The sequence below is a fragment of the Rhinoderma darwinii genome, chromosome 10 (assembly GCF_050947455.1).
Source record: "Rhinoderma darwinii isolate aRhiDar2 chromosome 10, aRhiDar2.hap1, whole genome shotgun sequence".
In the NCBI taxonomy this organism is placed as follows: domain Eukaryota; kingdom Metazoa; phylum Chordata; class Amphibia; order Anura; family Rhinodermatidae; genus Rhinoderma; species Rhinoderma darwinii.
This window is the reverse complement of record NC_134696.1, coordinates 14,572,909-14,590,070: the sequence shown is the minus strand read 5'-3', so window position 1 is coordinate 14,590,070 and position 17,162 is coordinate 14,572,909. Positions and strand designations below refer to the sequence as shown.

General features: G+C 38.3%; 1 protein-coding gene across 1 annotated transcript; it reads right to left on the bottom strand.

Moving 5' to 3' along the window:
• Positions 1-280: 280 nt before the first annotated feature.
• On the bottom strand, positions 281-15,330 carry LOC142662481 (nicotinamide N-methyltransferase-like). The gene is made up of 3 exons (XM_075840689.1): positions 15,180-15,330; positions 2,181-2,388; positions 281-704 (listed from the first exon to the last, which is right to left on the bottom strand). The coding sequence occupies exons 1-3, from the start codon at positions 15,328-15,330 to the stop codon at positions 281-283; spliced, it is 783 nt and encodes a 260-aa protein (XP_075696804.1).
• Positions 15,331-17,162: the final 1,832 nt, after the last annotated feature.

Genomic DNA, 17,162 nt, shown 5'->3' with positions numbered 1-17,162 from the left:
TTCCGTATCGCTATGGATAAGTGTCCGTAGAGCTGAGCCGGGAATAATGGAGCCTATTTTTCGGATTTTACGTTCCGTGCACCCCAAATTTTTTATGGGAGAACGGGACAAAAATGCGGACTGCAGACTGCGTCCGTCGGCGGCCGGCCGTGACCCCAATCGCGGGCCGTGATTACAGGTACGGCCATGTGCATGAGGCCTATGGAAGATTCTTTTTGATTATTATATTTTATCAAGTTTATCAAATAAACTAATGACATGAAACGTTGTACGTTTCAACCTACTTCTCTTTGTGAGCTACAATGAATATAATAGACTTATAGTCATTAATGACAGTCGCAGCCGTTCTCTCCTTGACCTTAAAGTAATCAATGATAAATCCTTCTCCAACTAGAACTTTCCTGACAAAATCCTCATCATATGTGAAAACATGGTACTTGTCTTTCCCAACTATAAAATATGTTGAATCTAAAACCCCAATTAATATGAGGTGTCCTCCAGGATTCAGCAACCTAGAGAACTTCCTCAGATATCTGATGTAATTATCTTGATCTTTGCTGATAGCATCCAGAAGACCAGCACTGATGACACAATCTGCTGGTGGTAAGACCAGCGGGTCTGTCATATTCTCTTTCTCCAGGTCGCATTTCACAACATGTTGAATGGCTGATCTCACTTTTCCTTCTTTGTCCTCAGACTGGTCACTGGTAAATAAAAAAGACAAGGAGAATAATTATCCCATAGTCAACATCAACATGGTGGTTCAGAACTTAGCACTGGACTATTGACTTGCAATACTAGAGGTAAAGCTTGAAATTATCCAATGCTGATGCACCAAGTGTCAGGCTTATACTGTGCCTTCCCAGCTTTAACTTGCATAATACCGCCGCCTATGGATAAGAATATTAAACTGAGTGGGGAACAGAATTTTTATACCTGACTTGAGTATTAACCCCTTCCCGGCCGCAGACATTTGTCGGATTTTCATTTTTGTTTTTTCATCCCCACCTTCCATAAGCCATTTCTCCATAGATACAGCCGCATGAGGGTTACGTTTTGCATGCCATTACTCATTGTATTATATAATGCACTGGGAAACTGTAAAAAAATTATTTGTGGAAATTGGAAAAAAGCAGCAATTCCTTCATTGTTTCTGGGTTTTGTTTTTACAACATTCACCATGTAATAAAAAGGACATATTATCTTTATTCTGTGGGTCAATACGATTACAGCGATACCAAATTGATATCGTTTTTTTTTGTGGTTTTACTACTTTTACAAGAAAAATAATAATTGTTAAAAAATAACATTTGTTGTGTGTCTACATATTCTGAAAGCCATAACATTTATAATTTTTCATTGATTAAGCGTTGTGAGGGCTTATTTTTTTGGGGTATGAGCTATAGTTTTTATTGGGACCATATTGGGGTTCATATGACTTTTGATCACTTTTGACTTTGTTTTCTTGTGAGAGATGAGGTGACCAAAAAAACAGCAATTCTGTTCACCGTGCGGGTTGAATAAATTGTAATAGTTCAGACTTTTACGGATATAATGATATCAATTCTGTTTATTTTTTTTTTAGGGGAAAATAGGAAAAGTTTATTTTTTAACTTTCAATATTTCTTTTGTACAAAAAAAACCTTTATGTTACAGTTTTTTTTAACTTTTTTTTATTAGTCCCCCTAGGGAACTTGGAACCAGCGATCGTGATTTTAACAGACTACTATTAATCCATGCCTCTGGCAGGCCTTTATAGGAGCACAAAGATAGCAGACATGGGGGTCTTTATTAGGCCCTATGGCTGCCATGACATCCATTGGCACCATTGGCAATCGTGTCACGGCGGTGTGATGGGACATCAGAGAGTGCTGTTTAGATGTCGCAGTTGTTATTGACCGCGATATCTAAGGGGTTAAGCGAGAGGGTTTCAGCTCGTTGTAGTGAAGTGTCGGTTGTAACACACAGATCACATCCGCTTATCATGAAGCGGGCCCAGAACATGAGCCGGCTCTATACTTCCCCTTGTCGGTTATTATGTAAGTATGCGTTGAATGTCAGCAAGAGGTCAACAGAGAAAAACTTTTTTGGGGTCTGCCAATTTCCCATTATATTTGTTGTATCTAGAGCCACAACAACAATGACAGTGGTTTGCCTTGATATTGAAACAAATATATCACCTTTGTTCTTCTTTCTCTTGAAGAAATGTTGATGTATGGCCCCAATAAAATGCTCCAGTACGTTCATCCACCCATCTCTTCAGCTCCATGATGCATCTATTATTGACCTTCAGCACTATGATGTTTTTGAAAAACTCACTGGCTGAAAATAGATGATGAATGATGGAACCAGTACTGAGGTCAACCAAGATGTCTCCATTAATATGACCTGCAGAAAAAAAAATCAGAATACTAAAACATCTAATCTGTGAGGCCCCATGCACACAAACTCGCCCGATATCACGGTTTCGTGATTACGGGTACGGCCGGCCGTGGACAGTCATCAGCATTTGCAGACCGTGCTCCCCATATGAAGTATGGGAGCATGGTCTGTAAAATAAAATGATAGGACATGTCCTCTTTTTTACAGAAGGTTACTACGGCCCGGACACCTTATACGGGAAGTTGTCCTTCGGCCATAAAAATAAATGGGTCCGTAATTACGGTCCGTAATTAAAAGTAAATTCTACGGGGTGTGGCTCTCAGTGCATGAGGTCGACATGTGAGGTCTGAGCTCCTGCTGAACGGCATACTAAGCAGCACCACCCGGCTCGTTAGCCTTACAGATCTTGCAGATCTCTGCATTGCTTTAGCCCTTTTCCTGCTATCAGACAACCAGAAGGGGAGAGAGACAGCATGGTGAGAGGTCGGAAAAGAAAGAGCCCTCTGAAGCTCACAAGCTTCTTTCCAGCTTCAGATTCACTCCAAGATGACGCTGAGACCCGAGGACAGGAAGATATATCACCTTTTCAAAGGTACCAGAGGACTGTACAAGCAGAGGGGGATCCCCTCTTACCTGAAGCCTTATTGGACCCGGCTCGGAGTCCGACTTTGGGCCCCCCTGCACGTCCAGGATTGTTGGCTGAGACGAAGTGTGGGACTGCTGCTGCTACTGCTGTCGCACATGGTCGCTCATGTGCTCAGGTATCCTCTGTCTCTGCTTTGCCTATAACTATGGGGGATGATAGTTCAAGCTCTCCTTCCTCCCCATTACAGTATAATACAGACCCTGGTTCAGATGATCTTGTCACTGTAGCCACTATGAAAAATTTATTGGCAGATCTGCATAAATCACTGCACACTGATCTATTTAAAGCTATGGGGAAACTTCAAACTGAGGTCACTTCAATAGGAGAACGGACTTCCCATATAGAGTATAAAATGTCTGAGCTTACTACAGCCCATAATGATCTTGTGGATGCATCTACTGCTATGGAAAAGGAACTTGAATTTGTTAAAGCAAAACTTGCTGATATCGAGGATCGTTCCAGGAGGAACAACCTGAGGTTCAGAGGTATTTCTGAGCAAATTAAGGCAGATCAGTTGGTAGAATTTATGGTGGATTTCTTTAAAAATTTACTACCGCTTGCCTCTCCCACTGATTTAACCATTGATAGAGCTCATCGCTTACCAAAGCCTAAAAGCTTGCCTGCCACAGTTCCGAGGGACGTCATAGTACGTATTCACTTTTTCCATATTAAAGAAAAGTTGGTGGAAGCATCACGCTCTGAACCTACCCTGCCTGCAAAATTCCATCTGATTTCTATATTTGCGGATCTATCTGCAGCTACCTTGGCTAAGAGGAGAGCGTTTGTTCACAGTACTAAGATTCTACGAGATCAAGGTATATCGTACAAATGGGGATTTCCGGTTAAACTTGTCATTTCAAAAAACGGAACAAAAATTGTGGCTACATCTCCAAGGGATGCCGAGCGTCTATGTCAAGAATGGGGGTTAATGAGCAGCCCCGGATCTTCTCCTAAAAGAACTGGGTCGGCTCTTCTTACTTTACCTAAGGAGTGGGACACTGTAGATCGTAATGTCAAGATGACTCCTTGAACCAATGTTGCTTATTCTGAATCATTCTGAATCATATTTGTAGATGTCTGTACGGAAAAGGGTGTTTCAGCTCATCTATTTTTTATTTTTATTTTAGATCTGTATAAATCTGTATAAAGGCACGAAGCTAAAAGCCGTGAATGCCATATTATATATTTTTTCTTTCCAGGTATGTTATACTTGGACCCCGCTTTAGAACGTAACCCTATATGTAGGGACTCTTGGTGTGGGAACGCCAAGAACCCCGTTTATTATTTATTTATTTATTTTTTCTCTTATTTTGATATTATTTTTTTATTTATTTTTTCTCTGTTGTTATGTTGTGGTATGTGGTCCTTCTGTTCATGGATAATATTCTATCTTATTTCTTGGAAATGTGTAAACATTGTATACGAAATTAGAACTGGGTCTGCTGTGGAGATTTCTCCTTCTTTAAGAGCTAGTTGCTTAATAAGGGGTAAACAACCCTTCTTTGTTAGGAATGGTTTTCAAAATTGTTTCACATAATGTTAAGGGGTTAAATTCCCCATTTAAACGTTCAAAATTATGGTCTGAGGCCTCACTTTCTCAAGCGGATGTGTTATGTATTCAAGAAACACACCTTAATAAAGAAGACGCCTGCAGACTTAAACATAGTTACATAGTTACATAGTTACATAGTTAGTACGGCTGAAAAAAGACACATGTCCATCAAGTTCAACCAAGGGAAGGGAAAAGGGAAGGAAAAATTTCTACACATAGGAGCTGATATTTTTTTGTTCTAGGAAATTATCTAACCCTTTTTTAAAGCCATCTACTGTCCCTGCTGTGACCAGCTCCTGCGGTAGACTATTCCATAGATTCACAGTTCTCACTGTAAAGAAGCCTTGTCGCCTCTGCAGCTTGAACCTTTTTTTCTCCAGACGGAGGGAGTGCCCCCTTGTTTTTTGAGGGGGTTTTACAAGGAACAGGATTTCACCATATTTTTTGTATGTGCCATTAATATATTTATATAAGTTAATCATGTCCCCCCTTAGTCGTCTTTTTTCAAGGCTAAATAGGTTTAATTCTTTCAATCTTTCCTCATAACTTAAATTCTCCATGCCCCTTATTAGCTTCGTTGCTCTTCTTTGTATTTTTTCCAACTCCAGGGCATCCTTTCTATGAACTGGAGCCCAGAACTGAACTGCATATTCTAGATGAGGCCTCACTAATGCTTTGTAAAGTGGCATTATTACATCCCTGTCCCGCGAGTCCATGCCTCTTTTAATACACGACAATATCCTGCTGGCCTTTGAAGCAGCTGATTGACACTGCATGCTGTTATTGAGTTTATGATTTACAAGTACACCCAGATCCTTCTCAACAAGTGAATCCGCCAGTGTAGCGCCCCCTAGGACATATGATGCATGCAGGTTGTTGGTACCAAGATGCATAACTTTACATTTATCTACATTAAACTTCATTTGCCAAGTGGACGCCCAAACACTTAGTTTGTTTAAATCTGCCTGTAATTCATGAACATCTTCCATAGTCTGAACTATATTACATAGCTTGGTGTCATCTGCAAAAATAGAAATAGTGCTATTAATCCCTTCCTCTATATCATTAATAAATAAGTTGAATAATAGTGGTCCCAGCACTGAACCCTGGGGTACACCACTTATAACCGGGGACCATTCAGAGAAGGAATCATTGACCACAACCCTCTGGATACGGTCCTTGAGCCAATTCTCAATCCAATTACAAACTATATTTTCTAAACCTATAGTCCTTAATTTACCCATTAGGCGTCTATGGGGGACAGTGTCAAATGCCTTTGCAAAGTCCAAAAACACTAAATCCACAGCGGCCCCTCTGTCTAGACTTCTGCTCACCTCTTCATAAAAACAGATTAGGTTAGTTTGACAACTTCTGTCCTTAGTAAAACCGTGCTGGCTGTCACTTATAATGCTATTTATTGTCACATAATCCTGTATATAGTCCCTCAATAGCCCCTCAAACATTTTCCCCACGATGGATGTTAAGCTTACTGGTCTATAATTACCCGGGGAAGACCTAGAGCCCTTTTTGAAAATAGGCACCACATTTGCCCTGCGCCAGTCCCTTGGCACTATACCTGTCACTAGAGATTCTCTGAATATTATGAAAAGGGGGACAGAAATAACTGAACTAAGCTCTTTAAGAACTCTAGTGTGTAACCCATCTGGTCCCGGAGCCTTGTGCACATTTATTTTATTTAATTTAGCTTGGACCATCTCTACATTCATCCAATTCAGTATATCAACTGATATATTAACAGCACTGGCACCGGCTACATCAGCTGCTCTTTCTTCTGTTGTATATACAGAGCTAAAGAACCCATTTAGTAACTCTGCCTTCTCTTGATCCCCTGTGATCAACTCCCCATTACCATTATCTAGGGGTCCTACATGTTCAGACCTTGGCTTTTTTGCATTTATATGCTTGAAGAATTTTTTAGGATTTGTTTTACTATCCTTGGCCACCTGCCTTTCATTTTGTATTTTTGCTAATTTTATTACATTTTTACAGATTTTATTACGCTCTTTATATTTTACAAAGGCTACAGCTGTACCCTCAGATTTGTATTTTTTAAATGCCCTTTTTTTGTCATGTATTGCCCCTTTCACAGAAGGTGTAAGCCATGTGGGGTTTAATTTGAGTCGTTTATACTTATTACCTGTAGGAATAAATTTTGCACTATAATAACTCAAAGTAGATTTGAAAATCTCCCATTTATCATTTGTTCCATTATTTGACATTAGTTCTTCCCAGTCTATATCCTGAATTGCAGCCCTCATCCTGGGGAAATTGGCTTTCTTAAAATTAAAATTAAATGTTTTTGCCCTCCCAGCCTGCGTTTGTTTTTTACAGTATAGGTAAAATGTAACCATATTATGATCACTGTTACCGAGGTTTTCACGAACATTGACATTCCCAACAAGATCTGCATTATTAGAAATGACCAGATCCAACAGAGCTTCACCTCTAGTCGGGTCTTCCACAAACTGGCCCATAAAATTTTCCTGCAACAGGTTGAGGAAATGTCTCCCCTTTGCAGTTGAAGCCGAACCATGACACCAATTAATATCCCGGAAATTAAAATCTCCCATTATCACAACAGTACCCGCCTGTGCAGCCCGCTCCATCTGTTTATATATCTGACCTTCCATCTCCTCAGTTATATTGGGGGGTCTATAGATTACACCAAAAGTAATTTTTTCAGTGTTTACCTCCCTTTCTAGTTCCACCCACAAGGTTTCAACCTCCTCACAGTCTTCACCCACTATTGTCTCTTTCACACTCGCCTTCATATCACTTCTCACATACAGACATACACCACCACCTTTCCTATTTGTCCTGTCTTTACGAAAAAGTGTAAAACCCTGTAGATTTACAGCCCAGTCATGTGAACATAAAAAATTTCCACATATATTTTCAGCACCAGCGGTAGGCAAGAAATGTGGGGTCTCTATAGCAATAAGGGACTCGGTTGCATTTCATTTGCAAAATGAAATTGTGGATGAAAATGGTCGTTACATTTTGTTAAATTGTCTTCTGAACAATATTCAGTACACTATCCTATCGGTATATGCCCCTAATTGTAAACAAGACAGGTTTCTGCGAAAGATGATTAAATTAGCAAATCAATACAAAAAGGGCTCAATGATACTAGTGGGTGACTTTAATTTGACATTATGGCCTACTATGGATTCAACATTTACTGTAAAATGTAAGGAACCTACGTCTGCTTTTTCTTTATTACACAAACATGGCCTTTTTGACATTTGGAGAGTGCATCACTATAGTGACCGTGACTACACCTTTTTTTCGAATCCTCATAAAATATACACGAGGATTGACTTTTTTCTTATAAATAGGGATCTTTTAGACCATATCCACTCTGTCTCGATAGGATGTTTAGATTGGTCCGACCATGCCCCAATATCACTGTCTATACAAGAGCAGTTTACTCGGCCGCAGGACTCTGTATGGAGACGAAATAATTTTGTCCTCAGTCATCCTAAATATGCCTCTCAATCTAGATCTCAGTTAGAAGAATACTTCCTTTATAATGATAATGGTCAAGTCAAAGATACTACTGTGTGGTGTGCCCATAAGGCAACTATTAGAGGCCACTTTATCAAAATAGCCTCACATATTAAAAAATCGACAAAAAATACTGAAAGTCAGCTACTTCTTAGGCTAAGCACTTTACATAGATTAAATAAAAATTCTTACTCAGTAGAACAGGCAGCCGAAATTTCAGAGCTTACTCATCAATTACATGAGCTGAATATTTATAAATATGACTTGGCCTTACGAAAATTAAAAATGACATTCTATTGGAGTGGTAATAAAGCTGGGGCATTATTGGCTAGGCAACTCAAAACAAGGGATGTAAAATCTCGAATCCCCTTTATGTATAATGCAGGGAAAAAACGTATAATGGATCCCAAGGGGATAGCTAACACTTTGGCAGAATATTATGAATCACTTTATAATTTAAGAAATCACCCTCTTAGGCTATGTTCACACGGGGTCTTTTGCCGAGTTTTTTGACGCAGAAACCGCGTCGCAAAACTCGGCAGAAACGGCCCGAGAACGCCTCCCATTGATTTCAATGGGAGGCGTCGGCGTCTTTTTCCCTCGAGCAGTAAAACTGCCTCGCGGGAAAAAGAAGCGACATGCCCTATCTTCGGGCGCTTCCGCCTCCGACCTCCCATTGACTTCAATGGGAGGCAGGAGAAAGCGTGTTTTCTGCCCGCGGCGCTCAATGGCCGCGGGCGAAAAACGGCGCGATCATTGCTATTCACACGTATTTTGGGGGAGGAATATCTGCCTCAAAATTCCGTTTGGAGCTTTGAGGCAGATATTCCTCCCCCAAAATACTCCGTGTGAACATAGCCTTACTGTGCAGCCTCAACTAGATAATATTAAGAGTTTTTTAGCTCAAATAGATCTCCCTTCTATTTCTCAGACCCAATTACAAAGCCTCTCTATACCTATAACGGAGGGAGAGATTCTTAAAGCTATAATGTCACTTAAAGCCCATAAATCCCCTGGGCCTGATGGGCTAACTGGTGAATATTTTAAACTTTATAAAACGATCTTAGCCCCCTATATGGTTAAAACTTTTAATGAGGCAATTAAAAATGAAGCATTTCCCTCTGAAATGTTAAAGGCCCTTGTGGTCCCCATACCTAAGCCGGGTAAACCCTCGGACGTCCCCTCTAATTTTCGACCTATTTCTTTGCTAAATACAGATCTAAAAATCTATGCAAAGATTTTGTCCTGTAGACTGGCAGATATTCTTCCCCAGCTGATCAGTCCTGATCAAGTGGGATTTGTAAAAGGGAGACAAACAGTGGATAGTACCAGACAGTTTATAAATATTATTTCTGAGGTTGAGGTTAGGCGGATGCCTTCTCTGCTTCTTACCTTGGATGCGGAGAAGGCATTCGATCGGGTTCATTGGGGGTACTTAAGGGAGGTATTGGGGAAGTTTGGGATCCGAAATTCCTTTTTATCTGCCATTATGGCCATGTATACCTCTCCCTCGGCTCAGGTTTATAGTACAGGCGCGTTATCAAGTCCCTTTTTTATAACCAATGGTACAAGACAGGGATGCCCTTTATCACCCATGATATTTACATTGGCGATTGAGCCCTTTGCTGCGGCGGTCAAAATATCATCCCGTATTAGAGGAGTCTCCATAGGACACATTGAACATCGTATAGGTCTCTTTGCGGATGACGTTATATTGTGTTTGTCCTCTCCTGGAGACACTTTGCCTTATATACTCCGACTCATCCAGGAATTTGGGGAGATCAGTTATTATAAAATCAATACATCAAAATCTTTAATTTTAAACATGGGCATTCCAAAATATACACAGTTGCAATTACAAAAGGAATTTCCCTTTAAATGGGCTGAAGGAACAATTACTTATTTAGGGATTTCTCTTACCTACCCATGTGGTAAGTTGATGTCAGTTAACTATAACACTTTACTGCAGGTTTTGAATAAGGACATCATATCCTACTCTAGATTTCCTTTATCCTGGATGGGCCGTATTGCAGCCTCTAAAATGCTACTTCTCCCAAAAGTGTTGTATTACTTTCAAAACCTCCCAATCCCAATTCCCAAATCTATTCTAAGACGTATTCAAATGGTATTTACAAGATTCATTTGGAATGGGAAGAAGCCAAGGGTTGCAGCAAAAATACTGCATTTGTCTGTAGCTAAAGGAGGTCTGGGATATCCGAATATTCTTGCTTACTATAATGCGGCCATTCTGGACCAATTAAAACATTGGTGGTTATATGATAAAAATAAGCGCTGGGTGGAGTTAGAAGCGCATATATTACACAGTTCAGACTTAAAGGATGTGTTGGGCTCTGTGAGGATGGGGGAACACATATTGGGTAAATTATCCCCTACAATTAAAGCATCTATTCAGATTTGGAACGGTGTGTCTGATAATGCCCCTATTCTTCCTCTTAGACGTAGTATGGTTTCTTTAGCTATGGTGCAACGTTGCATACCTAATTCAAATTTTTCAGAATGGACTACTAAAGGTATTAGTTCATTGGAATTATTATACGATAACAATTTATTGTTACCCTATTCTATAATCTTTTCTAAATATGATCTAAACCCTAAGGATTTTTATAAATATTTTCAGTTGAGACATTTTCTTTCCACTGTTAAGTTTACAGTCAATGCCCCCACTTCTAATTATGAAAAATATTTTTATAACCCCAAGTTGATAACTAAAGGAATATCTAAAGCCTATGAGGCAATTCATCAGGATGAATCTTCTTTGCCTACCCTTAATTTTATACAAAAATGGGAATTGGAGTTGGGAGGTACATATAGTATGAACAGTGGGAGGCGGCTTTTAAAATCTGTTCTAAGTCTTCCCACTGTGTAAATCATCTAGAAGCCTCTCGAAAATTGCTTTATAGATGGTACATGACTCCATACCGCCTATCCAAAATGTTTCCTATGGTGTCCTATATCTGTTGGCGATGCAACGCTTCTGTTGGCTCATTATTACATATTTGGTGGAGTTGTGATGTCATCGCTCCATTTTGAGTAGAGATACAACGAATGTTAACCAGCATAATCGGTTTTCCGGTTCCTTGGGGACCAGAAGTAGCACTGCTTTCTTTGAAATTAGAGGATATAGGCATTGAGAATAGCACGGTTATGGTACATGTGCTAACTGTAGCGAGAACAAGTATTGCTCAGAGATGGAAAAGCGCTTCTATTCCGTCTAAGATAGAAATCTTGCACAAGGTTCAGTACAATTGTATTATGGAACATTTAATTTCCACAAGACTACATAAGACACAGGAATTTGTTTACAAATGGTCTAAATGGCTCACAGCTTCCATTATAGAAAGACCTCATAAAAGTGTATTAGGGTCCTTATGTATATTCTAAATCCTAGGGCAGGGACTTTATGTTTGTCTGTATGTTTTTATGTTTTTTGTTTTTTTTGTTTTTTGTTTTTTTTTACATTGGAAAGGTGTAAAATAGTAAAAATTAAACTTATGGAAGTTCAACTCTGGTTACATTATTAATTAACGACACTATGATTATCTTATTATGTACCCAGTATGTTTCTAATACATGTATGTGTATACTGACTATTAGATTAACTTTAAATCTTTATGCTTTTTGCGATTTCATAAATTTGGAAAAAAAAACATTTCAATATTTCCAATGTTAATGTCTTGTTTATTTTTGTATAACTTTGAAAAACCTTTAATAAAAATTGTGTTAAAGAAAAGCAAATTCTACGGTCTTGTGCATGGGGCCTTCAACTCTCATTTGATTTTGAGGATAAACAAAGACATAAGTCTATATCACTTCAAGCAAACTATATACATATAAAAATCAGAAAAGAAGATAAATTAATACTGTGTAGTATAGTCAGTACGGGAAAAAAAAAATCCTTACCCACGTGTATGGATTGCATATTTTAACATGCTGGTAACACAGAAATCATATAAGGTGTCCGAAGGGAAGCTATAGGCTCGGATATTCAACAAAATGTATTAACCCCTTAACAAGATGTCACGTACTGGTACGCTGCAGCCATTAAGGGGAAGTATGTAGTGGGCTGTTACACAGCCGACACCTCACTGCAATGGGTGAAATCAAAGATCACTTTAACTCCGCCCATTTAACACCTTAAATGCCGCCAATTGCGACAGTGGCATTTAAATTGTTAAAATCAGGGGGGCGCCCCCTCAAACACGCCATCACGCCCCACGATCTGCCATTTACAGTGGTTGTTATGGCAGCCTGGGGGCCTAATAAAGGCCCCCAGGTCTGCCATCTTTGTACTACTTTGAGGGCTTCAAAGGAGACTGTCAGAATCACGATATACTGCAAATACGTTAGTATTGCAGTTTATCATGCAAGCGTTACAACGATCCCTGCTTCAAGTCCCCTAGGGGGAGTAGTAAAAAAAAAAGTAAAAACAGTTAAATAAAGATTTTTATAATGTTTCAAAAAATTAAATATTAAAAGTTAAAAAGTCCCTAAAAGTCCAAACTATCACAATATAGCGTTGTTTAACCCGCTCGGTGAACAACGTAAAAAAAATATATATATAAAATATAAAAATTGCTGTTTTTTGGTCACCTTACCTCTACAAAAAAAGGAATAAAAAGTGATCAAAAAGTCCCATGTACCCCAAAATGGTATCGGTGAAAACTACAACTCGCCCTGCAAAATTTAAGCCCTCACACCTTTAAATCGATGCATAAAATAAAAAAGTTATGGCTCTCAGAATATGGCGACACAAAACATTATTTTTTGTTAGCAAATAGTTTTATTTTTTTAAAAGCGGTATAACATAAAACAAAACATATAAATTTGGTATTACCGTATTTGTATCAATCTGTAGAATAAGGTGAATATGTCGTTTTTACCACCTGATGGACGCCGTAAAAACAAAAGCCCCAAAAAATGGTGTATTCGCCCATTTCACCACACAAATAGTTTTTTTTTCAGATTCACAGTACATTATGTGGTACAATTAATGGCAGCATGAAAAACTACAACTTGTCTCGCACAAAACAAGCCCTCATACGGCTATGTCGACAAAGAAATAGAAAAGTTATGGCTTTTGGAAGGTGGGGAGGAAAAAACTAAAATGAAAAACTCAAATTGGCCTGGTCCCAAAGGGGTTAAGCAGGCTCAGAAATCCTAATAGTAGACTTAATGCATTAAAAAAAAAAATTGAAAATATAGTCAACTTTCTAAGGCTTTATGAGCTTTATTTTGGCTCCTTGGGTGTCAAAGAAGATTTATATCTGCAGCTCACATAGGAAACCTATATTATTTTTTCCAGACTTTTTACTGGCTATACTTCAGCTTTTAGCTTTATTCCACATTTTTCTTTGATTTATTTTATGATGACTTTTTCCCCTTTTAGTTTTGGAGTTCTAGTGACGTGACTGGACCTGACCCTGTGTAGAATCTCCAAATGAATAACCCTGCCGAGTCGCCATTCATGTTCAGTCTGATGTGATAAAGAAAGTGATATCTCTATCCCAATATGACAACATCCTCTAAATATAAGTATGATGAAAAAATATTATTATTTCTGACATTAGTAACTCAAGCATAAAATGATTGTTGGTGTTTTTTTTGTTTCTAGTTGTGGATATTTTTTACTGAACCTAGAACTACAGAATTTAGAGATTAGATTATAGTTGGTCAAAAAACATAGTTGGAGGAGGACAAAAAAATTACAGTAGTGAAAATTGTCAAATAACAGCATATTTAACCCCTTAAGCCACAATTACACACTTGTATGTCATGGAGAGCCTTAACTAAAGACAACATGACATATATCTACGTCATGGCCACCGCACAGACACAGGATCTGTGCCCATGTGATCAACAGCAGGAGCTCTGCAGTGATTGACATCCGGGCCCCTGCTGTAATATATGTTGCATTTGCCTTTTTAACCAATTCCCCCCCGAAAGAAAATGGTATAAAAGTTATTCAATAAAAGATATGCACCCCAAAAATGGCAAAAAAACACAAAAAATCCTCTCGAAAAAAATGTATAGTTAAGTCACCGGAAAATAAAAAGTCATGTCTCATGTCTCTTGAAATGCAGCAATGAAAAAACTAAATATATAGTTTGGTCCTGAAAGCCAAAAACAGGCTGGTACTTAAATGGTTAAGTATGAATTTGAAATTTTGTTGTCCTCCATCATCCCCAAAAGAGTTTTTGAGAATACAGAGTTGAAAGCAATGTTGCCCTGAGATTATTATTTTTTTTCATCCTATTCAACGACCAGGGTTTTGCTCTGCCCCCTGTCATTTTCCAGACGACTTGGGCCATGTGGTTGCCCCCTCTGATGTCCCACATCACAAAAAAAATAAGTTTTCCAATTTATATTTATCCTTTATTCATAAAACTTGCTTTTATTGTGAAAAAGTTCTAATCATAAAAAAATATAACAATTTGGTATAGCTGTATTTGTACTGACTCACACATATGGTAAATACCATTTAAAAAAATAAAAAATAAAAAATGAACAATTTATATTCGGTTTCTACATATTTTTAAACAATTACTCCAACAGGGGACTCACAAATCACCAATCACCTGAAGCAAATCAAATGCACCTGTCACAAAATACAGGCAGGATGACCAGTATAATGCAAAATACAACATCTTTATTAGATATAAAATAAAATATAGAATATAAAATGGATCGACAAACCCATGATACAAGGATCCCCACAAATAAAGTCTAAACACCTCCTATAGAAAGAAATGAATGGGTTAATACAGCAAAGTGCATGTTCCTGACCAATAAACACAGCAGTCCTATACTGACAAGTGTCGATTTAGGGAAAACAATTAAACAAGACAGGCACAAAGGGAAGACAGAATACAGACAAAAAGTGGGACCCCCTCTGTATTTTATTTTATATCTAATAAAGATGCTGTATTTTGCATTATACTGGTCATCCTGCCTGTATTTTGTGATGGGTGTATTTAATTTTTTTAAACCAGTTAAATATACAATAATATACACGTCAATGTATCTTAGGAGTAATAAAATCAGGATACATACCCACTGCGAAAACTTGTCTAAGATTCTCAATAAGAAATTTCAAAGTGTCATCTCTAAAGGCCATGTCAGGTTTATCTGAAAAGTAGTGTTCCAGATATTGTCTGGAATCGAAGCCATGTACATGATAGAGCTTATGGGGACTGGAATCCATCATCTACTCCTGTATCACAGACGGGGTGACTACCTCTAGACCGGGGCACAAGGTCTTTATATAATTACCAGGATTCAATTTACAAAGTGTGTTACTAAGATCAACTTATCACATGATGACTTATTATATTCATGAGCCGGTCATGGGAACTTGTGTTATAATAAATTCACATAGAGAAATAATGATTTTGAAAAAAACAAATCTATTTTATTTTTAAAGTAAAAATAAGACAAGGAAAATACAGAAACTTGCTGATTTGTCAGTGTGTAATGGCTAAGCAGACAAAAAGTATACGCTCAACCATGAAATAATGTTTTAAAGGGGTTGTCCGGTTTATAAAACCCATCTTCCAATACCCTATTAGGGATTTCTTAAAAGGGGATATCCAACTAATCATTTTCATACCAAAGTACAGAAATGCTCTTAATAGCTGTTTTAAAAGTTACATTGTTTCTAGCATAAAATAAATGCCTCTCTCATATTTTTTTTTTCTCTGTGTCCCTCTTGGTGTTGCTATTAATCTGTGTTTCTGGGGGAGGGGCTATGAACAGAATCAGTCTCCCTCCCCCTCTTACCCCATACAATATAGCCCCTTCTTACATCCCCTGAAGATAGGTAATATGGGATGCAGAGTAGTAAAGACATATAGTGTGTGACATCTACAGTATGCACTCCCTTAGAAACCAATGAAAATATATTAAAGTAAAAGTAGTAAGACTGAGTGGACATGTACAGGGTTTATATTTGCTGTCAGGATACAGAGCTTTACTGTCCTAACAAGCGGAGAAGAAACATTCTCCTAAGCTATAATGTCATACTACAAGTATAATCTCTGCTCCTTCCCTGACAAGCTGGGCGGAAAGCTATTTCTATAGCCTGAGACCTGGCAATGGGGAGAGTGACTGAGCATGCTTGTCCACCAGCACTCAACTTATTAGGTATACCTCCACTTTGCTATACACTTTAAACAACTGGTGGCACCACACGATGAAGGTAAATTTCATAACTCTTCATTGGATCAGGTTTTTTTTAGTCATCATTGGTGAAGGGACCCATGTAAGAAGTAGGGATAGTCCAAAGAGAACAAAATCTTTAAGAATTGTTTTTGAGCTGCACTGATGTGGCCGCCACTCAAAGGAACAAAATGGATATTTAGTATAATTACAAAAGTCAGCGCTTCAGTAAGATCTATACATTCCTAATGTAATATAAAACCGTAATAAACATAACATTGGTATAAAAAAGAATAATCACTTTTATCTACATAAATATTTTTGTTTCCTGTAATAAATTGTAAAACTGCCACAAAACCATTTACTAATATAGGTAGGGAGGTTTCTGCTATGTTCCAGCCAGATAAAACTGCCGATGCCCCAGCCACTTCTTTCTACAAACCAATGCCCCCAGGAAAATATAGAAGGAGAAAAAATTATATTCTATTGAATTTTGTAAGAACATGATTAAGGGCACAGGCAAGAAGCAGAGTCCTCTGCACTGAGCTTGTACGGAAGTACACAGAGGCTGTAACCTTCCATAGTATATAGCCGTATAGCTCCTGTGTGCTATGAACAGAGATATTCTCCTTTAGAAGCAAGGCTTCCTTACACCTTCGTATAATACCTCCATATAAAATCTCTGTATACCTCCATGTAAAACAGGGCTACAGAAGAGGCCCTATGTACCTCTATGGAATCCCTATTAAGGTGGCATAACAAGGGCACAGCATGGCACAGCATGGGATACAGGACACAGGTAGCAGGGCACAGGAAACAACAGAAACAGGTTAACACTAAGGGTCCATTTGCAAGACTGACATGGGAATACTAACAATG